Source organism: Diadema setosum, chromosome 10 (genome assembly GCF_964275005.1).
Source record: "Diadema setosum chromosome 10, eeDiaSeto1, whole genome shotgun sequence".
In the NCBI taxonomy this organism is placed as follows: Eukaryota; Metazoa; Echinodermata; class Echinoidea; order Diadematoida; family Diadematidae; genus Diadema; species Diadema setosum.
This window is the reverse complement of record NC_092694.1, coordinates 20,225,543-20,251,384: the sequence shown is the minus strand read 5'-3', so window position 1 is coordinate 20,251,384 and position 25,842 is coordinate 20,225,543. Positions and strand designations below refer to the sequence as shown.

Below are 25,842 nucleotides of genomic sequence, written 5' to 3'. Positions count from 1 at the left end.
CGTGATGACAACAAAGCATCCATGTGTTTTCTCCACTCGGCGGGATGCCCCACGGCGACTGCGGCATGAATTAAATTATGCTGATACCATCGCCGTTTCAAAACAAAAACAGAGTTCTCCGAAACTGCGCAAGCATCTTTCTATCTTACCACGACTCGGTATCCCTGCTCTTTTCGCAAAGCACATTATTTGCCTTCCTTCAACGTAACTGAGGGAGCTCTGCTCTGTAAAGCGCTCAATAACTGAATGCTGTACTTTTGCGAATATGCCGTTTTTGGGGAGAGATTGGAGAGCCCCGGGCAATGAGTGGGTGAAGAACACGAGTGGATGGGAAAGAATTGTGATTCTCCGAGAAAACCTGAATCGTCACATCAAGAAGATTGCACAGGATCGGTAAGTTTACACCCATAGCCATGGTCATCGGCCATAATGGTGTAAGCTGTTCTTGTTCTTGAAGAGTGCTTTCTGTCAGTAGGTCTTGATTTGAATTTTGTGTGCAACATATACAACTAGACAGCAGTTAAAGAGCATGCCATTAATTCAAGTTGCAGGCAAGGTCATCACAATCACAACAGCATGATATGTTCGCTGGGCAAATTCAACCCAAAATAGTGACTGTAGTAGAATGAGTTTTATCATTATCATCATTGCATCATCATCATCATCATCATCATCATCATATTCAGTACATTCTTAAGCATTAATCAAGCAAATAATGCATTGTTGGAAAGTAGTGATATTTCAGTTAGACCGAAAGATCATTTATTTATATAGTCTGTATTTATTGTCGTGGTTGTGTTCTGTGGAGACTTCGTCTGGCTTCACATACTTCATGGAATCCCTTAACCGCAGCAGCGACCCCAATACGTACCGCGTTACAGCGCCCCGCGCCGGGTTAGGAATCCCTCAGAAGTCAGTGCAGAGGAGAACTATTTAAGTCCAAAAATGTATAAACTCCTCCAAACAGACAAATTTGTCTGTCATTTTTTTTTTCAGTATGATACACGATGTGATACCTGCTCTTCACACAGCATAAAGGTGGAATGCATTGTTACCGGTACTTATATTTTTATGTTTTACACGTAGACTTTAAAAAATATATATATATATATATATACTTTCTGTGAACATAACAGATGACATCCCGAGTTATGGCTCTTTCCTCAAATCACAAACCCATCATTGTTCAGAATACATTGTGTGTACTAATTTTCTCCTCCTTGCAAAATCTCATTGTACATTCTTTGAACGTTGAACTATTCTTTTTTAATACCATCAATGAAGAAAAAATAGAATGATCCATTAAAGGGACTGTACTGTAATGGTTGAGGTAGGGATTCATGTTTTGAACATTCCTAAGTGAGATAATGAAAAGCCTCTTATGAAATATGAAAGGGCATGTAATTTTAAGAAGGATTCAACGTTTATTTGATGAAAATCGGTTTTCAAATGGCTGAGATATCCAAACAAGTGCTAATAATAAAAGGCGACATGCCACAACTTTATTATGATCTCTTTGTTTCACTTTGTTTTTGGATATCTCAGCCATTTCAAAACCGATTTTCATCGAATAAACGTTTGATACCCCTTAGAACTGCAGTCCCCCTTACATCTCATAGAGTGGTTTTTGAATATCTCGCAAAATGTTAAAAGCTAAATCTACACCTCGACCAGAACTGTACACACCCTTTAAGCCAGAACTTGTCATGATACAAATGCTGAGTCGCATCTGTGAATGTGGGTCTATGAATAGCAGGGAAATTACTTACATTTGTCCGGTGAGATTTATTTCACTGTGGTTTCAATATTAGGGATATTCTTGAGATAAACGACGCATTATTCTTTGTCAACAGTTATGAAACAAATGAAATTTCAATTCAATTCATTTCATTTCAATTCAGATCAAGTTTCATCAATTTAAAACTAAACATACACTTGTAGGTGGGTATTAAGATGAAAACTGTCTAAAGATTTGATTGCCAATAATAAGAGGGGAAATGTTTTCTTGTGCGAGACTGATATCCTAACATCAAATACCATACCTGATCAACATTTAAAATACTTTCAATAACATTCTTGAAGTGATAACATTTGTTACCAAGCTTGATATCGTAGGTTATACACTTTGTATGTACAAAAAGCACCTTATTAATTCATTGTATCAGTAGTACCAATAGTATACATGATGTACCGTTAGCAATTTAACCATACAGTACCAAGTTGTGTGTGTGTGTGTGGTGTGTGTGTGTTGGGAAGGGGTATCATGGATGCGCTTTATTCATTTTATTTGAATTTCATAAATAAAATAAAAAATTTATTTGAATTTTTCTGTGTTTGCATAATTAGGTGACACATATCCCCATTGTATTCTGAATATGATTTCAATCCAGCATGTTTGCATTGGTTCTAGAGATTTACATAATTGGGTAAATATCCAGTTGCCTCAATATATTGTACAACATGTTCTTTTAATAGAGTGGAATCACTCAACAGATTTGCACAGTGTTTGGAAAAATTGACATGCTTATGGTAGGAAACTGTTATCTGGATGAATTCAGTCTGCCTATAATAACATAAACTGACTGGTGTATTTTAGGTCATTTGAGAGTACAATATGCACTGGGAGTGAGATGTACATGTACATCATAAATTTCATCATAGTGAGTGAATGAAAATAAGTGGTGTCATCCTAAGACAGCTGAAACATTCCTATTCTTAATTCTGCTTTGATATCCTGTATAAGAGAGTGACTCTAATTTCTCAAAGAAAGATAACAGAGGGAAATAAAAAATGTATTTTACATACAGATGTAGTGATATGCCATGTATTGGTATTTGTATTTGCAATATTTTAGGTAAAAATGGAATATCCATGTTATGCATTTTATTAAAAAATGCAGTTCTGCATACAAACACAGACATTCATGGTCTTCCCATGCAGTTTTGCTTTTGCATATATGTGCTAACACATACATTTTGGCTTTGCATTGTGGCTGTCCCATTGTTTCCATTACTTTCATTCTTTTCTTCCCTGGCTGCCTTCATTCATAAGCTCTAAGAAATTCACCCTCATGTCCATTTATATGACAACAACAGCAACTTTATTGAGTGTCTTTATGTGATCTTCTTGACATATAGAGAAATATCACAGTTTAAATTCATTGCTATTTCCGTGGAAATGTATAGTGTTTACACCATGGTCATTGTGGAGCATCGATATTATAGACAAGGCAAAAATGTGTTAACTGCATGAACTTAACAGATTTGCTGATCAGGGAAAAAATTTTAGTTGATTAGTGTGGATCAGTGTGGGAAGCCTTGTCTTTCCCACATCCCTTTGATGGTTGTACATTATGTATCAAGGGACAATACACAAAGTCACAGGATGCAAACATTTCAATATGACAAACATTGTGCTGTGTCCTCGGTCCAACCAGCTGCTATGCCATATGACTCATCATTAGTGTTGCTTAATTGCTATTGTTCTTCATGTGTACTAGTATAATGCTTGATATGCAAAACATGTTTGATGAACAGCTGGTCTGAGAAATATCCCTCACAACTGTGAAGTGTGTTTTAACTTTGAAAGTTGATGATTTTTTTGCTACAAGACAATAGAGGCTATTATTAAAGGCATTAATCAGCATTGGAAAGTGATATGATACATTAGAAATGTAATGTCCGTTACTGTTGCCTGAAACTTGAAACTGATTCCTTCGTAGTCAAAGAGGCCACTGAATCTGACAGGAAATGATCACCTTGACATGTAGGCACACTCTCTGCCTGTACAGCCAAATGCTCTGTGGACATTACAGTATGGATAGAGTTTGTATTACGACTAACAGCTGGCTGTGAGCCATAATTGTGGTGCATATCACTTCAATCATTCTGTATGTGTGGAATCCCAGTGAAGTCATAAAGGATATTAAATTCTACATATCATATTTTGTTTGATATGAGTTCTAGATATTTGATAGGTATCATAACTGCCTTTTTGACAGAACCTCTACAATGCAATCATTGTACTGAGATCATCATGCCTTAATTATTGCCTGGTATCAGATCACTACACAAAGACCCTTTGTAGAGCAAAACATTTGCCGTCTGTAATAATCAGGACAGTAGATTTAGAGTATCAAGACTTCATTTGAATTGCTCTTGAATAAGTTGTACAGTATGAATGTTTTCTATTGTTTCCCAGGTAGATGTCAAAAGCAAAATATCACATCATTTTGATATTACACACACACACACACACACACACACACACACACACACAATTTTGACTTTTTCTTGAAATCATGTGTAAAATTGTATCCCCATCTTCCTTTTTTAAAGATTTTACCGAAGAAAAATACATATGTACAATTGCATGTAATACATGCACTGGCAAGTATGGTAAAGAAGGATAATGTTTCATGTGCATTAATCTGCACATGCAGAAAATACTCTTTTTAACTTCCAAAATGTTTGCTTTCAACATCATCTTCCTGCACTACACGTATTCTATGCAGAATGAATTTATCGGTTCTGGAGCTGCTCAGCGCATCTCCAAAATGAATCACCACATGCAGGCAATCAATGATTTGTGTAGACAAACACTTTTGCAAATCTTTGCTCCTCCCAAATTTGCAAAAGTTTTATGCATGAGAAAATTTCTTGTTTAACAGTAATTAATTCCCTTAATTGCAGCTGCAATAAATTGTATGTATCGCCATTTTGATAGCCCCCACAGAGGTTTCCTAAGTGTTGCCAGATGGTGTTTTTGCTGATCTCGGTAACCAAAAATGGTGACATTTGGTAATTTTTTTTTTTTTTTTTGAAACTTTTAGTCATGAAATTTTAGCCTGATCGCCAAATAGATATTTGTTGATTTTTTCGTAATTTTGGAACAAAAATAATCTCAAATGAAAACAAAAATGCATTACAGTATCCCCAAATTTCCCCCTTACACTGCATTGCAATTCTCTGTAGATACGTACATAACATGTGTGTCTGTTACACACACATACAAACACACCCTTACAAGCACGGTACACACACACACACACACACACTCTTACAGCTGTACATGCACGGTTCACACACACACACACAGGATATTGCCGTTGTCAGCATTCACATGAGGTAAGCAAAACAATCTCAAGTGCACATTTTTTCCTCAAAAGGCTAGAATGCTACTACTGCTACAGTTTTTGTTACCTCTCTATGTTTGTGTCTTCACAGTGAACAAAGTGAAATGGAGATGGCGGTTGTGGAGTTTTTTGCGTATTTACAAGTTTAAGACTGAAATACAGCAATCTGGTGCAAACTTTTTTGTGTGTGACTTAATTAAGGGACATTTTACATAAAAACTTAAGAAAAATGAATATTCAAGAACAATATAAATGGATTATAGTTTGTGGTATCTGTTCACCTCTTTTTTTTTTTCTCTCTCTCTCTCTTTTTTTTTTTGCATATGTGCATCTTCACTGATGTGCAGTACTAAAAGTCCATGGAGGTGGACAGAAGGGTGCACATCACGAGTGATACCCATGAGTCAAACCATGGACCTACAACGAAGTAGGTCCATGGTCAAACAGCGTACAAGTTATGCAGCCCATGAGTCATACAGGTCGCGAGTTCAACACATTAAAGGGGAAGGCTAGTAACTGATCAGTGGGAATCAGTGGAAATGCTGGGAGATGATTGTTCCAATCCTTATGGGATTCATTCAAGAGTTCATTGTATATCTATTGTTGTGTGAAAATGATTTGCTTCATAATGGTATCATATTCAAGTAATGTGCAGTTTAATGCTTCCAGGTTAGCGTCCCTGGTCAGTGACGGAGCATTAATCTGCACATTACTCGAATATGAGACCGTTCTGAAGCAAATCATTTTCACACACCAATAGATATACAATGAACTCTTGAATGAATCCCATAAGGATTGGAACAATCATCTCCCAGCATTTCCACTGATTCCCACTGATCAGTTACTAGCCTTCCCCTTTAAACCCCATGTCGGTCTCATGGGCTTTATTTGCCTAGTGTCGAACTCGTGGGCTGTAGGAGATCGACTCATGGGTGTCGGTCTTAATTGTGGGATGACCCCAGACAGAAGGGGACGGTATGGGAAGAGGTATAGGCCTATATATAAAAAACCTATCACACTTTCCCTCCCACCCGAGGGAGCTTTTGTATTTTTAGAAGTGAACTCAATGATCGGGCAGCTTGCTATAAACCCTATTGAATGTAGTATTTTTATCTTAATTTGCTCTATCATTTGTTTGAGTGACAGATTAGCAAAAAAATGGTAGATTTCTTTTAAAATTAATAGGCAACTGAAATCTCTCAAAAGCAGTACCAGTAGTCTATCACCAAAGAGAAGAGCTTCTTCATCTTCTTCTATTCCTGTGATGTACTTGTATTTTCAATCTGTTTGCTTTGATGTACCTATTGTAAAGCGCCTTGAGCATTTAATCAAAGTGGAGAACGGCGCTATAGAAATTGTATGTATTATTATTATTATTATTATAAAAGAGTTGGCAATTATATGTACACAGTATATACCCACGGTATATGCAGGCAGTCAGATATGGAGATCCAACTTGGTTCCAGGGTACCCCTGTGAGGTCATGGTTGACATCACTGTCTATCTTTAGATCTAACTGATAGTCTCAACCTAGTGGTCTTTCAAATAAGGACAGCTACATTATACAGCATGTACATCAACTTACACATCAACGGACCTAGTTCAATACCGTACCTTACTTCTTCTTTTTTCATCACAGTGTCCATTCAGATATTCTTCCTGATCACTTTGTCCAAAACGTGCCCGCCATGTATAAAGATAGAATAGATGTTCTACCTGACATTTGGCCAGTGAGACTACATGTACTGATGCAGTATGCAGTCTGAATAGAAGACAAGCAGACCTTGTTTACATTGCACAATGGGAGGATCAATATTCACTCTAGCTGCCATGCGCTGTAATTCTTCCAAACTGAGTATACTCAGCATGCCCAAATATGGACATGGAGCAAGCACGTTTTTCTTTCATATGAGTTGTTTTGTGTGTTGTAAGAACTGACATGAGCAAGACTCCATGCAACCAAATTTGGTATGATGATCTTTAGAACTGTGCTGTTCAGAGGTCCTTCATTCATACCGACACTGCACTGCATTGCACAGCATAACAACAGGTAGGTTTGTAAAAGATGGATATACTGTAGAGGGGCTTGAGTGATGTAATGTACTAGTGTGTGATCATTCAGTTGCTATCTTTTGACTGTTGTGTTATATAGTTGCAATCACTACCTATTACCACAAGCAGAACTTATATAGTCCATGGTAGTGTGGGTGTGTGTTTCAGTCGTAGGATGACCAGTGGCTGTACACGTATGTCTGCATATCATGGCATAATGCATGCAGAGCTCTAGTTTACTTGCACTGGTTGGGAGGCGATGTAACACTTTCAAGCACACTTGGGCAGTACCTGTCTGTCTTTTGCCTTTGTTTTGTTTTGTTTTTTGTTTGGATTTTTTTTTTTTTTTGGCTGATTGTTGGGAATAATTTGAGAGTAGCTGTTCAAAATGACCATGCTTCCAAGTGTGATGTGAGTATCAAAACCTAGAAAATTAATTTATTGTTTTTGCCACACAAAGCACTGATACAAATATAGTCACGAATGAAAGTTGCTCATCATCCAACCATAGAATTTGGCCTTGTCATCATTACCAGGTATTGTTTATTCTCTCCATTCTGCCCTGTAGTTTGTTAGCCAAGAACTGGCAACTAGCTTCTGAGGTCAACCAGGAGAGAGTGATGTGGGACCAGAGCCGAGATGGTGACCTCTCCAACACACAGTTCTGGAAGAGTAGTAAACGTCCTACATGTAAGTATACCCAGGGAGGTGGAAGAAAGATGGAGTGTGCTCTTCTGAGTTTCCTTTGAAGTCATGCGTGGCCCCGACAGCGTTTTTTTCCCCCTCCCGTAATCCCATTACTCACGCTCGGCGCACTGCAAGTCGTAAATCTTGTGGCGGAAATCACGACGCGAAATGCATTGTGGTCGGGGAATAAAATGGCGTCCTACGGTGTAAGCACAGAACTCATGGGCCCGAATTCACGAAGGTGGTACAAATGAAACCATGGTTTAAACCATGGACAAAAACCATGGAACGCCAAGTGTCGCACGGAATATTTCGTTACGAAATCAGTCTTTTCGTCGATGAAATGATTATTTTGAAACGAAAATTTGACAACATTTTGTAACTAAAAGAACATTTCGTCCAATAAATTATAATTTCCTTAACGAAACGGTCATTTTGTCGACGAAATGACCAATTTCGTAACGAAATATTCCGTGCGACACTTGGCGCTCCATGGTTTTTGTCCATGGTTTAAACCATTGTTTCGTTTGTACCACCTTCGTGAATTCGGGCCATAGAGTGTATTCTGTAAAGCAGTGGTGTAAGCAGTGGTGGTGGTTCTGGCGATCGTGATTTTGACGGAGACGAGTTTGTTGAGGAGGAATTGCTTTTAGCAAATTCAAAATCACATTGACACAGCAACTTAACGAAATTTGATTTGCAATTGAAACTGAAACTCAGAAAGTTAGTTGGGCCTTGGCTTGGAAATTGGAGGCCAAGGCAAGGGCAAGGCTCAGGACACTGTTTAATAGCGCAGCGTCACCTCAGGTACGCTGCCTAGCAAAAGCATACCTGACGTTAGTCCTAGCTAGTAGACTCTAGTATTTCACAAACTAGAATCTAACCACTGTTAAACGTTAGATTCTACTAGCTCCAGAGGTGTTCTCTACTACTTTTTAATTCAATTTTTTGTAACGTTAGCATGGGGTAGAGTCAAGCCGATTACCGGTATTTACCGATGAATGATCGAGGGAGAGCGAGGCGAAACACTGTGTACTAAGCTCTGTTTTTCCCCCTAAAATATACTTACAGCATCATACATCTAGGCTTTTATAGATATCATCTTTAATTCTCTACGGAAAATTATTATAATCAAGGCTGATATGTCTAATTTACACTTTTTAACACTCAACTTTCTATTCCAATATGTATTTACTAGTAACTCAAATTCACCGAAACAACGGCAACGAACGCTGTCCCGACGCCTAAGCGGCGGCCCTACAACAACCCGACGAGTACGCTGAAAAGCCCCAGCTCGCTCGGGTGCAGACGAAAAAAAAACCGCTTCGGTCTCTATGAAGCACTACTTTTACACTCGAACTGTTTGAAAACACGCCCGAACACGCTCATGTAACTTATATCATTTTGAAGATCAAGGTCAGGCCTACCTCTCTAACTATAAAAAAATTGCGGAAATGTGCGGGATTTCTCATAATCGATACAGAAACAATATGATGACATCTCTAGCGCACTAAACTTACTGCTCAGTAACTCCGTTGTTTGTGTACCGATTTCGCTGGTTCAAACGGTAATCTCCTCAGCACAGTCTGCTGAACCAGCGAAAGGTATAGACATACCACGCTACCCAATTCTTGAGCCATAAGTTGTAGCTTTCGAAGGGGGACGTCTTTCACTGAATGTAATAGACTGCCAAAATTTTGAATATGACGTCATATTGTCGGTGCCACGCATCGCTTCAAAGCCCGATTTTTACGAGCGTGTGTTTATGGAAGGCCTGGAAAGGAGATCATGTTGCGTCACTCTAGTGCGCCGGAGGGTGATGGGTGGACCGATAAGGCCAGATTTTGACATATTTATCACAGAATGAGGGTTGGATTTCAAGACGTTAATCGGTGTAAGACCACTTGATTTTTTCTCTGAGGGAAGCTCTCAGACTGCCATCTCCATCTTTCTTCCACCTCCCTGGTATACCTGAACCTTAGCATTTACCAACAATACTGTAGCTAATTTGTTTTTTTAAAGGGATCTTGTCGCTCACATTTGTGATTCACTAAATCTATTCCATGGCATGTATTTAGAAAATTAATAACTTGCATTCGATAAATGATTACTTTTAAATGTTAAAAAAAAAAAATAAAAACTTTTCAAAATTTTTAGGGACCTTCTGAAAACCTTTTGGACATTACAGACGTCAAAGAATATTCAAAACGTTTTGTGGACATTCTGCAAACATCCAGAAAACCTTTAAAAATCGTCTAGAACATTCAAAAAGTCTTTAAAAAAAAGAAAAAAAAGAAGAAGAATCATATGACCCTTTCCGGAACGTTTAGAGAACATGTAGTATCTGTCTAGAACATCCAGAAAATCTTTTAAGAATGTCTAGTGTGCATTTTTTATTGGGTATAAAAAAGTATAACTATGAGATTGAATACAGGCACAATCTTGGATTTATGTGCCCTTATCCTGTATAATCCTATTCTAACCTGTTCCTAATGTCCTGCCACCTATTCCTGCTACATCCTATTCCCAGCTGATGTATTTGTTGTTGTTGTTGTTGAGTTTTTTGGCGCTTGTCAGTCAAACCTGACTATTTACGCCACTCTGTACTGCTTGTTTCTTCTGGTTGTGGCCTGGGCTTTCACTGTTGGTTTATTTTTCCTTTTCTTTTTCGTTAACCCGTTCCTTACGGGAACCTGGTTTACCAGGTTCCCGTTGGAGTAACTGATATACGGGAACCTGGTTTACCAGGTTCCCAAAATGAAGACAAGGGTGCCTGCTTCAGTGGCTTAAATTCATGTTTCTTTGTGTTAAAATGCTCAGAAAAGTGGGTTTGACAAAAAGATCAGAGTTTATTCTGTCAGGATTTGTTCTCCTGCTGTTAAAAAAAAAAAAAGGGATTTTACAGTATTATGTACCTTTTCCTGATTTAGTTTTTTGCTTGTTCTGCTGTAAACTCATACGAACATGTACATAATGATCGAGGCTGAGATCAGTTAGAAATGCGGGTTCGCTGACCCCAGTCACCTCATTCAGGTACCTGGTTTTGTGTAGAACAAAAGATTCTGAGAGCTCATCAGCGCACGCTCTATTCATACCTCGCACCCGATCGATATTTCCATTGTTCACGGGCACATGTAGTTGACCGTAGAAAGGGGGACACAATGAACCGCTTGACTGCCTTCACACAGCTGGATTACCAACCTGTGTGCCTCTCTGTCGACGAGCGAAAAGAATCTCGTTTAGGGGCATTAAAGGCACTCAGAGAATTGCGGAAGGAACGGGTTAATTAACTTTTGTGCACTGACTAGGTTGAGGCGAGTATGGGTTGACTTGTTGAGTCTGGCTTGTACATTCATGTGTCACGTCATCACTATGCTGGTTGATAACGTTTGATGGCGCATAGTCTCGTTTGTCAGTGTCCTCGCGCTCCCCGGCTAGTTTTTTTTTTTTTCTTCTTCTTCTTCTTCTTCTTCTCTTTCTTCTTCTTCTTCTTCTTCTTCTTCTTCTTCTTTCTGTTGTAGATGACTTTTAGTGGTTGGATGGAGCGATTTGGCGTCAACCTATCACAGATTTTGGTTTGGAAGCATGCACACCGGGCACGACTCTAATCTAAATTAAACTATTATCTCAATTATAACTCTAACCTATTAAAATCATATATTTAGCAAATCTAGAAAACCTGCAAACAATACGAAATATTGTACACCTAATATACGATGAACAATACCAGTTTTACCTTTTATCATTATGCATATATCATTCAATTTATAAACAAATAAAACTAAAATATCAATATAAAAACTATAATATCCAATATTTACCAGTGCATTTAACAAAACAAATAATATACTTCTGTGGATGATTCAGTATATTACTCATATTGAGGTTAGTTACTCCAAGATAATTTTGTAAACATGATTTCTATATTCTTTATAACTCAGACATTCTAAAAGAAAATGTTACACTAGCTGTTTCTAATGTACTGCACTGAGAGCATTTGCCATCAATATGTTTGCATAATTTAAACAAAATTTCATTCAGTAAACAACTTCCTACTCTTAATCTATGAAGTATATTTTCATCACGCCTGCAATACAGATTGCTTTTACATGTAAGCTTTATGTTTGGCTGCATTTGAAATATAAATTAACCTCTTTGAGAGTTTTCCCCATTGTATTTGCCACTCTTTCATATATATATAATGATTGAATGTAATAATGTTTATCTCACTTATGCTAAGTACTGCGAACTTCTATTTCCTGAGCATTTTTGAATACTTTTTTTTTGCTAATGTGTCAACCTTGTCATTCCCTCTGATATCACAGTGAGAGGGATCCATTCAAAATTGACTTGAATTTGTTGTTTTGTTAGTGCATACAGTTTCTGTCTTATCTCAATGGTAAAAGGGGTGTATTCAAATTTATCAAATCACACCGAACACTCAAAGAATAAAAGAAAATAACTGACTCAGTTATTTTATTCTCTTCAATCCAATCTAATGCTATTATTATAACTAATTGTACAGCTCGGAATATTGAAATTGATGAGGTTTTATGTGCGATTTTTACTTCGTGCTTTGATATGTATACTGCTGTGCCGGTGTTTTAATATTGGTCTTTTGATCCATCTGATGTATCTGTTATCTGATGTGTATCACATTCTTTTGTATATTGACAAAAATGTTGTGATGGGTGAAGACATGGTTACTAAAATTAAATCACACATACCTTAATTAGGTCTATTAAGATATAAAAATACCTCTTCTTAACACAATTGTGAATACTGTAAAACATGATATATTCGCGGCATGAAATTTTCGCGAATTGGAGCCGACAGCCTTTTTCGTGGCATGAAATTTTCGCGAAATGCCACTGGCGTTCAATGCATGTAGTGTAGACAAAAACTTTCGCGTGCATTTTAATTTCGCGAATTTTGGCGCTCGCGAAATTAAAATGCACGCGAAAATTCCTCGTTTTACAGTAACTGAACAATAACTTAAGTACATTTTTTTAACACAGAATGTTTGAACCCAGCATAGATACTTTAGATTTTAATGTCTTTTATCTATTTCCACTAGTTTTCAAATTTTAGATTTTCATACTGGAATATTCATAAATATGCATGGCTATTCATGATATAGAAACCAATGACAAAGACACTGCAGACAGGCCTAATAGAAACATTTTGTGGATGTTTATAAATGACGGACTTAGAGGACCTACTGTAATAAAAGATTTTGTGAACATTTATTAAGACAAAGACTAGTGGACTTAATAAAAATGTTTTGTGTTAGCTGGGTTGTCATGAAGATTGGAAATTGTTTGTTAATGACTGTTTGAAGAAGATATTGGCCATGGGGTAGAGTGAAAGTGCTCAAATTCCTGAATACTTGCTCTCTGAAACAGTTAAGCTGTCCTAATGAAATCTTGTTCATGGAATGTATATCAGAACACAAACCCTTTTAGGGTTGTGCCATCAAACTTTCAAACATGTCATTTCAATTTTTTTTACCAGTCATGTGAAATTGTCATCTCACATTATCAAGATGTACTACAGTCCTATTGGAGAATGATGCGATATGGCATGAGCGTATCAGTTGCCACAGCAACATTTCTAGTTCTTTCTTCTTACTCACAGCATGTGGTATTTAAAGTTCGTAATCATACCTACCAAGCTTATCGTGGTGTATTTCATTATTTTAATGTTTTATTTAATGGTTTAATTTTTTCCATGTTTTTATATAGTTTCTTCAGGCCACCAAAAACCAAACTGTGATGATTTTGGTAGCCCAAATGGGCCACCAATAAGAAGTGTTTGTACCAAGCCTTTTTACAGCTCATATTTTTCATACCCATCATGTATGGCAAATGGTTTTGGATTATCGATGACATATTGATGTGATTCTGTTTTGCTTTCCTTCACAGTTCGCAAACTTTCCCAGTATATATTTTTGCCGAAGGGAAGAGGAAGAGAGGTAAAATAACTTATTTCTCCTTTCCTTCATTACCTTATTTTGTATTTCTTCTTGTAACAGATAATAGAAATTCAAATTGAAATTCATTCAACGGTTGCAAAATTCTGCTGCCCGATTGTTAACTTTTACTAATAAGTTTGATTCCATGTCACCAGTTCTCCGTTCCTTACATTGGTTACCTGTAGAAAAAAGGATTATTTTCAAGATTCTGTTATTAGTACATCATTCAGTTCATTCTTTTTCCCCAATATACATAAGTAATTCTGTTCAAAAATACAATCCGACACGAAGGCTACGTTCATCATCAGATGCATTCTTACTCCAAACACCCAGAGTAAAACATGGGTATGGTGATCGTGCTTTTTCCGTTATGGGACCAAAATTGTGGAATCAGTTACCTCTTCAGTTAAGGGAACTGTCATCTACAGAGTCATTCAAATCCAAACTTAAAACTTATCTGTTCCTTTCATACTGAGGACTGTAATTGCTGTATGTCATTAATATTGGATTAATATTGTATTTTTAATTGATATATGTTGTATTCTTTATTTGGTATATATTTGCTTTTGTTTACCATTTTTTTCTTTGTTGAAATGTTTGAATATGTATATGCATGTAAATATATGATATTTTTTCATTTTTGAAGTGTCATGAGCACTGAAAAGTGGACCTGTGCGCTATACAAGTAGCCACTATTATTATTATTATACTTACTACGGTATATGAAATAATGTGTAGAATTCTAAATTCTTTCTTGTGATCATCAGGGTGATCACACAGAAGTATTATTTACTGCTGTGGTGACATAAACATATATGTTATATCAAATGAAGGTTAAGTTGTTTGCACTCTGAAGTGTTTGTGGTTATGAATTTCCAGCTCCATGCTTTCTCCTTGTCCTTAATTGTTGTGAATTAATTTTAACAAAGAATACAGAGGATGAGTTTACCATATGATATCAGTATAATTGGTAAAATGAGGTGACCTTTATCATTTTGTCTCTATTTTTTTTTTATCTTTCTAGAAAACACAGTATATCACAGTTGGTGAAGTTCTTCTGAAACTAGATTTCTGTTCTGCTCTTCATCAGCTTAGCAGATTCAATTATGTGTGTCGGGTGAGTAGCTTATTTCTCTCATCATATGCATCCATCATTGAGAGTGAGGAAATAACTTTCCTGTAAGCAAATTTAGAAAGACAATTCATGAATAGTAATGAGTTATCTGATCTGAAGGATACTGGAAAGGGATGAAAAATGTTTTTTTTTAAATGCAACCAAAAAACAGACAATATAAACAATGTTCAAATGACCAGCCTATAGCAATAAAAAGGGTTCAGTAAACAAGTCAACTTAAACTATCTGCCATAATGGAATAACAAAAGAAGATGGATGTCTATGAGATATAAATGTTTATTTATGACAGTGTCATGGGTAGAATTGCACATGGCATGCCCTTTACATCCCTTGCCATTGAGGAATATATGAGCTTGAGTATGACACTTCATCCACTATGCTCTTCTTTATCCATAAATGTAAATGAGTATCTGGTAAAAGCCACACAGAATGCAGTGGTTGTACTTATTACATGTCCCAGAATATGACTGCCTGGCTCAAATTTTCACTTTTCTCAATTTTCACATGCTCATTAAAGACAAATGGTCAGGTTTGTCACCAAGCATGGCAGGCATTATTGCTAGGGTGATGGAATGATAGAATATATTAGATTAAAAGAATATAGATATTTGTGCAAATTGGCCCCATGCCAGATTTCATCTTTAATTTTGCTTGTTTGTATGTATGTTTGTTTGCTTTTTGTTTGTTTTTGTTTTGTTTTTTTAGCATGACACTGATACACATTTGAAATTCTGGATGCATAATTCTGGCCCTTTTTGCATGAAAAACATGACTGGTAAAAGACCCTCAAAGTTCTTTAAATTAAAAAAAAAATAAAAAAATCTGTGCATAGAATGAAGGCAGGCTTGACCCAAATAGTATCATGTACTAATGTTTTACATGTTCTACATTTTTGCTTACATTGTTTCTGACAAGTTTTTGGACCTGGTCATCCAGGATCATTACTCTTCTCTGAGTGGATCTGCTCTGAAGAGCCTCTTCTCTATTGTAGAAGAAGCTGTCAATGTTGGTGAGTTCTTTCTTTATTTACCTTGAGTTTCTGCACACCCTTGGTGGTCTTGAAGATGTAACATGAGATTATTTGATTTTTTTAAAAAAGGAGAATGACCAGTCAGAAATTTTCCTATATATATGTTGTCTAGACTATGGCCAATTATACATCAAAACAGGGAGGGAGTAGGATATACGAAGGTGCCCTATATCGTGCAAGAACATTTCAACCAATACAATGGTTGGCTTACCCTGTGTTACTCATTCAGCCACTGTCTGCATGACTGACACATTATCGAGAATTGAGAAGCATTGTCACAGAGATATTATGTTTTAAAATCATTAATAAACAAGAAACTGCATTTTCTAATAGTTGTGAGAATGTGATAAGTTTACTACACCCTACAAAGATAATACCTTTTAGTTAAAATTTGTGCTCTTTCAATAAAACTGTCAGCTTGTTTCATTCCACAAAACAATGAAGTGTTTGCAACCATCTAAAACTATTCTCTTTTGTATGGGATTTCTAAAAGTCACCTTAATCAAAGTCAAATATCAGTATGACCACTTAGTGTAGACCGTCTCCTGTCTGAAAGTCATCTGTATAAAGGAATATTAGGTTATTTTTGTAATTTTCTCAATGAAAGTTTGCCTTTGCATAAACTACATATTCCATGTGATTTTATTGTGCAATATACAAACCTGGGCTAAAAGATATACTGTAAGTAAACAGCCTAATATCTTGGTGAAAGGCAAAACATCCATAGGCCTACATACCAGTAATCTCCTTCCCCCCCCCCCCTTTTTTTTTTGTGGGTATATGGTGAGATGTAGCACCAGGTTGTCTATACTGATATGAATTTAACAGACTTCCTTCTCACATTTCAAAAAAAAAGGAACATTCTAATGTATTCATGCACATTAAATCCCTTGATTTTCCATCATTTTGCTCATATCAAAAAGACATTTCTGATTGTTTTCCTGAAAGAGTGTTTGTATTAACTGTTCCACAGTCAGTGGCCATAGTGTACATCAGACAGGAAACCATGAATCCATGGTTATATCAATCAATTACCGACCTGGAAGAGTACTGAGTTATGATATTTGCTCTTCTCTCATGATACATACTGTATCCTTAACTGTCTTATCTTTAAACAGTGATATCCTTATTGTTTAAATGTTGAAATATGTTTACTCTAATTTTATCCCTCTTTCAGCCCTTGAAACAAAGTACAATGTGAACCAGGTCCGTCAGATTCTGCGGAGGCTGATTACAGCCCTCCAGATGAACACTGGAGGCCACATTGGTGGCAAAGCAGGCTGGAACTGCCACTATCAGATCACTCATGTCTGGCTCAACCAACTCAAAGACATCCAGTATGATGAAGAGGTGAGTTGTTGAGTCATTATAGGAAAGTGGGTACCGTACAAGCTGAAATTTTCGCGTAGAGGTATTTTCGCGAATTGCTACTTGGAGGACATTTTCGCATGTTGTTAATTTCGCGGCTTCGAGGGTCTAACTGAACTTAGTTATTCGCGCATTGTTATTTTCACCTTTTGTTATTTTCGCGGTTCAAAGGCGATTCGCGAAATTCGCAAAAATAAACCACCGCGAAAATTTCAGCTCGTACAGTATTTTGAATCTTAGTCATTGAAAAAACTGGGCCGTGTTTAGCAAGAGATTATTTGTTTGACATAAAACACATTTGTGATATGGACAAATCAAATGTGACTGTGCATCAGAAAACCAACAAAAAGTTGCACGTACTGATTTTGTGTGAGGACTCAAAATAGGTTAAACAGGTCAGCCTAGTCAATCTTGAGTTGGCCATATATTCTAAAAGAGCAAGCCTTCTTCTTCATTATGCTGAAGTTTTGGAGCAGTTTTTCTGGAACAATTTAGTAGAACATCATGATAATGTGTGTCTTATAGAGTCCCCTTTCCATTTCTTAGAAGCCCTTTTCACACTCTTCACTTTCAACTCTAAATACTTTTGAAAAGATAATTCTACTGCTTTGAAAGTTGCTATTAGTCATGGATAAAATGTGAAGAGTTTGTTCGCAAAAACCGATAAGTCCATATTTGCCAAATGGAGATATTTGCGATTAAAGGTCAAGAAAAATAAAGAGAATAATAAGAAAATTTTTGCTTCTTTTGACCATAACTTGAAAAATGTATCTTTAAATGTAGTGACCAATATATCATTTAAAAGGTATTATTTTGTACTTTATGACAGAGACCGTACTTCAAAATCTTCAAAAATGGACTTATCGGTTTTTGCAAACAAACCCTTCATGTGTTGATAGAGCATGATCAATTTCAGCTTAATGTGATGATCTCTTCATTGTTGTTGATATGAAGCTTTACATCCTTTTTTTTTTGTCCCATTCATTGCACACAGCCAGCCCACAGTCAGATTAAGCACTTGAATAGAACCTACACTTCAGAGCCTCTTTTCTCAGTGCACACTTTTCCAGTGTGTGTGCTTTCTTCCCAATATTTAGATAGCTTTGGAGAGTCCATTTGAATGAAGTTACACATCATTTTAAAGCTTCATCTGCTCTTTCAGAATCTGCCCTTAACTAAATATCCATATCTGGCAACTTTTTGTTGGTTTTGTGATGCAGGGTCACATATGGTTGAGCATAAATGATAATAATACATACATACATACATACACATATACATACATGCAATATATCTGTTTTAATTACATTGTACACAGGCTGCTTTGTTAAAGCCCCAGTTTGTTAAAAATCTTAATGTGACCTTTAAAGGAACCAAGGGATGATGGGCTCCTCCTGACTGACCTGCCTCCAGAGTGCTTGAGACAGATCTTTGCCCGGATGCAGGATCATTGTGACATCGTGCACACTGGGGAGGCAAACAAGTTGCTGCATCAACTCAGTGAGGAGTGGGTACTCTGGAGGGACTTTTGCCACTTCCATTTCACTCCTGAGCAGGTAACTAACTTGGCAAATGGACTCACAATGCTCAGTATAGTTCATTCAGGCATTTCAGAACTCATTTTTTGCAGTGTTTTATTTGCCAGTTGGCACAGATGTCTGAAGTCTGTCAATGAATGGAGATCACCTTATCCCCTACATCTATGTTGGGTTACTATGGCCTTCTTGTTGAATTAAGGTACATTGTTGTGTCAAATTTGGCTGACAAACTTACAATTAGGTCCAGTTTGAAATAGTTAAGTGAATGTTGATGAAAAAGCATGGGCAGCTACCTTGTAGGTGCCTAGGCACATAAAAGAAAGAAAAAATAAAGTGTTTTGCACACCTTTCTTGTGACATCTCCAACCATGTAATAGATACAAATGCAAGATGTTTGATTAAAATCGTAAATTTGCCCATTCCTGAAAGTTAGTTTGAACAGTGGTGGTAGTTACTTCAGCATCCAAGATTACTTTGTGTATAATATTATGTGGCTTCCTCTTTTTTTTTTCACATTTTTTTTTTAGCCCTCCATGGGCTATTATATTGAATCCAGTCAAGCATTTTACATGTCAATCAACTGATATTTGTCATAGATTCAACCAAAACCCAATATTTTTACATTTTTCTCACTTTGATTTTAACAAAAATAAATGTCAGAGTGACTGCCACTTTGTACAATTTGTTACACCTACCCAATGCAGAATGACTGTATCTGTCATCTTCATAATATTCACTAATTTTCCTATTCACAATGATGCAAATTTGACTTTTTATTATCCTTTTGTACAAACAGTTGTTGCCTCATAAGAGTCATCAATCAACAATTTGATGCATCATTTCTCTTCTCTTTGAAACCAAAAATAATAAATTTAAAATCAAATTTTATCTTTACCCCAGAGCCTTTATTTTTTTTTTTTCTGTTTCATTCCAGATTGATTTACTGATTTCACAGTCATAAATGCAATATGAAATATCTTTCCAACTCTTTTGACAAAACAAATATTAATTATCATCACTGACTACTTTCATCTTGATAGTTGCTTTTTCAGAAGCAGAACCAGGCCCATTTACTACAACATTTTGTACTGAAAATATCTCAATCCAATATTAAGAGTAAAACAAAAATATCATAGAGTGATGATTCACCATTCTTTAATACACTTTCAGGGGGACAATCCAAATGATGTTCACATTTAGAACATATTTTAGGCTATATATTTTGTTTTTCCAAGAAGGGATATGTAGGTGTATTTACATCCATGTAGGTCTTGCACTGATGTAATATTAGGACATTCTACTATTAGGGGATGTACCATTAGTTCTTTCATATTTTTATGCCTCCGCCACGAAGTGGTGCCGGAGGCATTATGTTTTCGGGTTGTCCGTCCGTCCGTCCGTCCGTCCTTCCGTCCGTCCGTAATGAATTTTGTGGACAAGGTAACTATCAAAACCTGTTGAGCTATCCTGATGAAACTTGGCATGTATGTGTATTAGGGGGTGAAGTTGTGCCTATCAACTTTTGGGTGCACATGCTCAAGGTCAAAGGTCAAAAGGTCAAGGTCAAATACATAAAATTTCACTATTTCCACCATATCTATTGAATGCCTGAAGATATTTTCTTGAAACTTAGTGTATACATGTATTACCCAATTAAGATTCTCTGGTGAAAGTTTGGGTCATGAGGTCAAAGGTCAAAGGTCAAAAGGTCAAGTAAAAATATCAAAACTTCTTTTTTTTCTCCGTGCCTTGGAAAATTGTTCAAGGTATCTTCATGGAACATAGTATGTACATGTACTGACTGGAAGTGATTATCTAGAGAATGTAGGGTTCATGGGGTCAAAGGTCAGGGGTCAAAGGTCAAGTGCAACACTTCAAAATTTTACTATTTCCCTCATATTTATGCAATGCCAACAGGGTTATTATTTTTTTACACTTGGTGTATGCATGTGTAACCTAATAGAAATTCTCTGGAAAGTTTTTTTTTTCTTCTTTTTTTGCCTCAAAGGTCAAAAGGTCAAAGATCAAGTGAAAGTGCTGAACTAACTTTTTCCTCCATATCTCGAAGTGGCTCAAGTTATCTTGAAACTTCGTACATATTATGCATGTTCTACCTGAAAGTGATTATCTTATGAATTTTAGGGTCAAGGGCCAGATGAAAATGGTAACAATTTACTATTCAATTCAGAAATTGCACGTTTTCTCCACACCTGTACCTTGAAAATTACTCAATGCCTAAATGTATGAATGGGTCAAAGTCAAGTTAAAGTCCTTAAATCCCTAGATACATGCTCTCCTATTCATCCAATTAAACCTAGGTCAAGGAATGTGAACATTCAACACATTTGTGACAAACTTGTCATTTCAATATTTTGCCAATTTTGTGAAAATGTAATCACACATTGTCCACATGTACTATCTGGACCTATTGGGAAAATCATGCATTATGGCGGAGGCATACCAGTCGCCAAAGCGACATTTCTAGTTTGATATGCATTCCATATCCATTGTGGTGTTCTTTCTTGCAACATCAATCTAAAGTTCACCAGATTTCCCTGTAGAGCTCTAGGGTCAAGTACAGTACAGTTTTTAGGCACTTATGATAAACATTGTCTGTTTTCACAGTTGTGGCACATCTGTGATTGATTGATTGATAAAAGAGAAAAGGATTTGAGCGGGATATTGTAAAAGTCTAATCATCTTTTATATCATCTAACTGCAGCTGATGCCTGTGATCCCTAAGAACACAGCTGATCATGAAGTGAAATGGAAACAGATCTACAAGAGGTTGCGAGTCAAGCATGGAAAGAAAGAAGTATTTGCTGATCAGCTGCAACTGTGCTGCCACTGCTGCTGCCTTTTCTGGATGGTAAGTGGGATGACTTGATAGTGGTGATCCTTGTTTTCCGCAGTGCATTTATGGTCTGAGTAGAAATCAACTGATCTGAAATTAATGATCTCATGTTAAATGGAAATCACAACATTGAAATAAAGACCACAATGTGCTATTTTAAATGCATGGTTTAGATTTACACCCGTTAATCGAAGGGATTTCATGAGATGGCATCTAGCATTTTACAAGATATAGAAATAAATTCTAGGAAAGCTTTGATTGATAATGTAAATCATGAGGACTGTTAGCTACACTATTAGATATGCTTTTTTACTGCAAAAGCTCACAAACAGATGAAAATATTCAAATAGTTGCTAGTAGGTAAAGAGTAGACTAATGATTACCCTCTCTCAACAGGGAGGAACTCACCCCTGCTCTATTGAAATCCCCCTAGAGCGTGGAGAGAGGGCACCAGAACACCAGGTTGCAAAGAGTAAGAGCATCTCACCAAGTCAGCTGTCAGACATGTTTCCCATGCCCAGGTGAAAGCACTGCAAATAATGATAAAGTGAGAAGTATGGACAATGTCTTATTTTTCAAAGTGGAAGATGATAGCACCATGGCACCAGCCTGCTACTCAACACACTTTCTATGTATCTCAAAGGTAGTTTGATCATCTGCTTGATGTGAAGCTATGGTGAAGGTGGTAGCTTGCATGTGTCATGTTGATATTTTTGCCTTCACGACAATATACAGTGTTTGTATAATCTTGTAATGAAGAAGCAGCATCTATCAATTATGGCATGAGTATCTATTCAAGTCACTGAATGTCAATTATATTTTACATTGTCGGTTGTCTCCCTTAGCATGAATATATGAGTGTGTAGGAATTCATATTACAATCACTCTTCCACCAAGTCAAATGAGAGATGCGTACCTGTGAGGTCATTGCTCAACAAAACTCACAACCTGCTTGTTTGTTTCAAGTGAACTTAGGAGAAAGGAAAACCAGCTGGCATGAGGCTGGCAAAGCATGTATTGCCACCAAACAATAATATCATGTCACCAGGATGTCATTCTGTAAGAGAAATGGTCCAGGCCTCCAAACAGTTGTAGAGTCCTAGCAAACAGTGTACAATAAACAATAATATATTTTCTAAAATCTGCAAGATAATACATGGTGTATACAGCATTTGCAGCACAACATTACTGTGGAGTATCAATGAGTAGTTCAAGTTTATTTTTCTCCATTTAACAGTATCAATAGCACATACATACAATGTATATGAATAAATATACAACTAGAAGGAAAGAGATGTCAACAAGAGTAATGAAAAAGCAGGGTACATGTTGTTTTTTCTTTTAATGAGAATTAAAGAAATGAAACATTTCGGTGATAGATAATTAGGAGATGGAGGATAAATAGTTTTGATGAATAAACTTTTTTGTTGTACATTCATGAGATTACAGATTATTCCAATAGAGACTGATTTTTTTATTTCATTTTAGTGCCAGAAAGATGTTACAAATAGATTGTGTTATTCATAACAAAAACTTCTTAACATATTCCAATTAGTTTTTAACACTGTTAATTACCTCTGCCAAGGGAGGAGGTTATGTTTTTATCGGCGTTGGTGTGTTGTTGTTTTTTTTGTCCGTGTGCAAAATAACTCTAAAATTTGTGAACGGATTTGGATGAAACTACAAGGAATGTTGAGAATGACACAAGTAACAGATGATTAAATTTTGGGAGTGGTCCGGGAATTTTATGGATTTTATGAAGGATTTTCGATATTTTGGCAGGTAGGGTCAATGAACTTGGGAATTCAAGCTGCATATTTTTGAGGTTTTCATACGCACTAGAGTGCGTGCTCTAGTTTCTGGTCCAGGGCAAGGTGCGCTGCGCAGTTGACATTGATGACGTAACAAGAGGTTTCTATATTGAGAAGTCAGGCGATTTTCAGCATGCATACATATGAGTATGAGTTGAAATCACTGATCTCTACAGAAGAACGAGATCAGTGGTGGAAATGAGCTACTTAGCGGAGGTCTGCGCTCTCAGAGTGCTTCTCTAGTTGTTTGATGTAGTTAGAGAACATGAATACATTGATTGTGACATGGAAAGTGATCAAAGAACCAAACATCCTCATATCTAATGAAGACTTTGAATGTTTAAATATTTATGTTTGAATATTTTCTTGATTCGTTTGATGTGCATCATGATCATGTAGCTCGTCTGTTCATGTATGACAGGGCCCTCTGGTAAAACTGTGTCAACACTGAAGAGGCTACCCTGAATAAAGAACACCATATTATCATAATTTACCATTTGCAGATGAAACAAAAATCCAGCAGTAGTGCTTTAAAATAGTTCTAAAATATGAGTTAGGGATAGAAACAACCACCGTAAAAATTTGAATCTGTATAATCAATGTTAAGTATTGTTAAATACACAAAATGTGAATAATAGTTATAATAAGAATTCTTCCAGATTAAACCGTCTACAGTTATGCTTTATTGAGAAAAATACTGATATCTCCTTATATTTTAGGCTTTACTGCAAAAATTTTATATGGTAGGATGTTTTATGATACAACAGACCTACACATATTGATGAAATTTGATATATTGAACATTTCTAAAATCACTGCTCCCAAAGGTAAACTGGACCTTTAACTTTATTATGTGTATTTGTACATGTACAGTACCTACCTTCCCAAGGGTGGCAAGAGCTCATTTCTTAGTTGGCATATATTAAAAACCTCACTTTTCAAATTTGGGTATCAACATACTGATATGTCGTTAAGAACAGAAATATTATCAATGTAATTCAAAGTAATGTTTCTCCATCATATGACATAACTTGGCATCATTTCATGAAAGTGTTGTAAAAATGAAAATATTAGGAGTTTTTATTTCCTGAAAAGTTGTGATTTTCAGATACAAGCTCTTGTCACCTTAGGGACAGTATATATCTGTGTGTGTGTTTCTTCAAAGAATTTTGTAGTTTTCAAGGAATATGCTGAGAAAGATCTGTCTGTGAGCTTCCTTGTAACAGGGCATTTGTGCAGTTTAGTTTATGACATACATTTGTTTTCATTGTAGATAAGATATATTGCATACATGTAAATCTTTGTAAAAATCGATGCAACAGTAGAATAATGAAGCATGTGTTGTGAGACTTATGCTGGCCATGTACTATGTCTGTTGTCTGTTTCCTCGCTTTCATCCATTCGGAATGTACAATGAAGTTCCCAAAAGTTTGCTGGTAGCCAACCTCATTGATATAAGGACCTACATGTAGTTTTGATAAGCTGTGCCAGGGTTGCTGCAAATACAAGTCTTCAGGGATGACTAAAGTTTGCTTGTCTCAAGCACAGTTTGCCTTTTTTGCTAACAAATGAATATAATCATAGAGCCTCCTCAAACCTCACTCTGAAAGTTCAATAATGCAGAACCCCAAAATTTTCTAAATCTTGTGGATTTTAAGTTTCATTGTTTAACAAAAGGTATGCTGCAACCTGCAATCTAAACTGTAGTCTGTTGCACAAGGGTCCAACAATTTTCCTCTACAGTCACTGACAATCAAAATTTGGGGTTGTTGACAAGAAGGGACGTTGAGAGTGTGCCTGCACTCATGACAGGCGGATACACTATGAAATGTACTGTTGTGGAAGAGGCCATTTTCACCAATGCAACAGATTCAATGAAAGAAAAGGGGGAAAATGGGCAAGGGCAGAAAAAGACAGTGTGAATGTCATTGAGTCATCTAACATAGTGCCTTGTGGGGACCTTGACATAACTGTCTTCTTCAAATGATTGTGACATTCTTGCATGTTGTGCACACAAAATCAGTTTTCTTACAAATGTAATGGTCTCGATAGTGTGCTTCGTCTTGACGTTGTGGATCAACAAGATGTCCTTTGTATGTCTTTAGCAAATCCATGAAGACAAGTATCTTATAAGATTTCAATATGCTGACATACACACAGCAAACATGATATGAAAAGTATCAGTCAGGTGATAGCACAGTCACATGACAAAAGCAATGCTTTAAAGGGTGTGTATAGTTCTGACTGAGGTGAGGATTT

At 36.5% G+C, this 25,842-nt stretch overlaps 1 protein-coding gene across 1 annotated transcript; it reads left to right on the top strand.

Moving 5' to 3' along the window:
• Nucleotides 1–144: 144 nt before the first annotated feature.
• On the top strand, nucleotides 145–23,245 carry LOC140234147 (F-box only protein 32-like). Its single transcript, XM_072314223.1, has 9 exons — nucleotides 145–393; nucleotides 7,755–7,876; nucleotides 13,798–13,847; nucleotides 14,872–14,964; nucleotides 15,898–15,991; nucleotides 17,190–17,362; nucleotides 18,751–18,936; nucleotides 21,641–21,787; nucleotides 22,169–23,245. The coding sequence occupies exons 1-9, from the start codon at nucleotides 266–268 to the stop codon at nucleotides 22,295–22,297; spliced, it is 1,122 nt and encodes a 373-aa protein (XP_072170324.1). The 5' UTR covers nucleotides 145–265; the 3' UTR covers nucleotides 22,298–23,245.
• Nucleotides 23,246–25,842: the final 2,597 nt, after the last annotated feature.

Coding starts and splice junctions, on each gene's coding strand:
- LOC140234147 (XM_072314223.1), top strand. CDS start 266: ATGCCGTTTTTGGGGAGAGATTGGAGAGCCCCGGGCAATGAGTGGGTG. Junction 13,848..14,871: donor CGAAGGGAAGAGGAAGAGAG/GTAAAATAACTT, acceptor TTATCTTTCTAG/AAAACACAGTATATCACAGT. Junction 21,788..22,168: donor GCTGCTGCCTTTTCTGGATG/GTAAGTGGGATG, acceptor CTCTCTCAACAG/GGAGGAACTCACCCCTGCTC.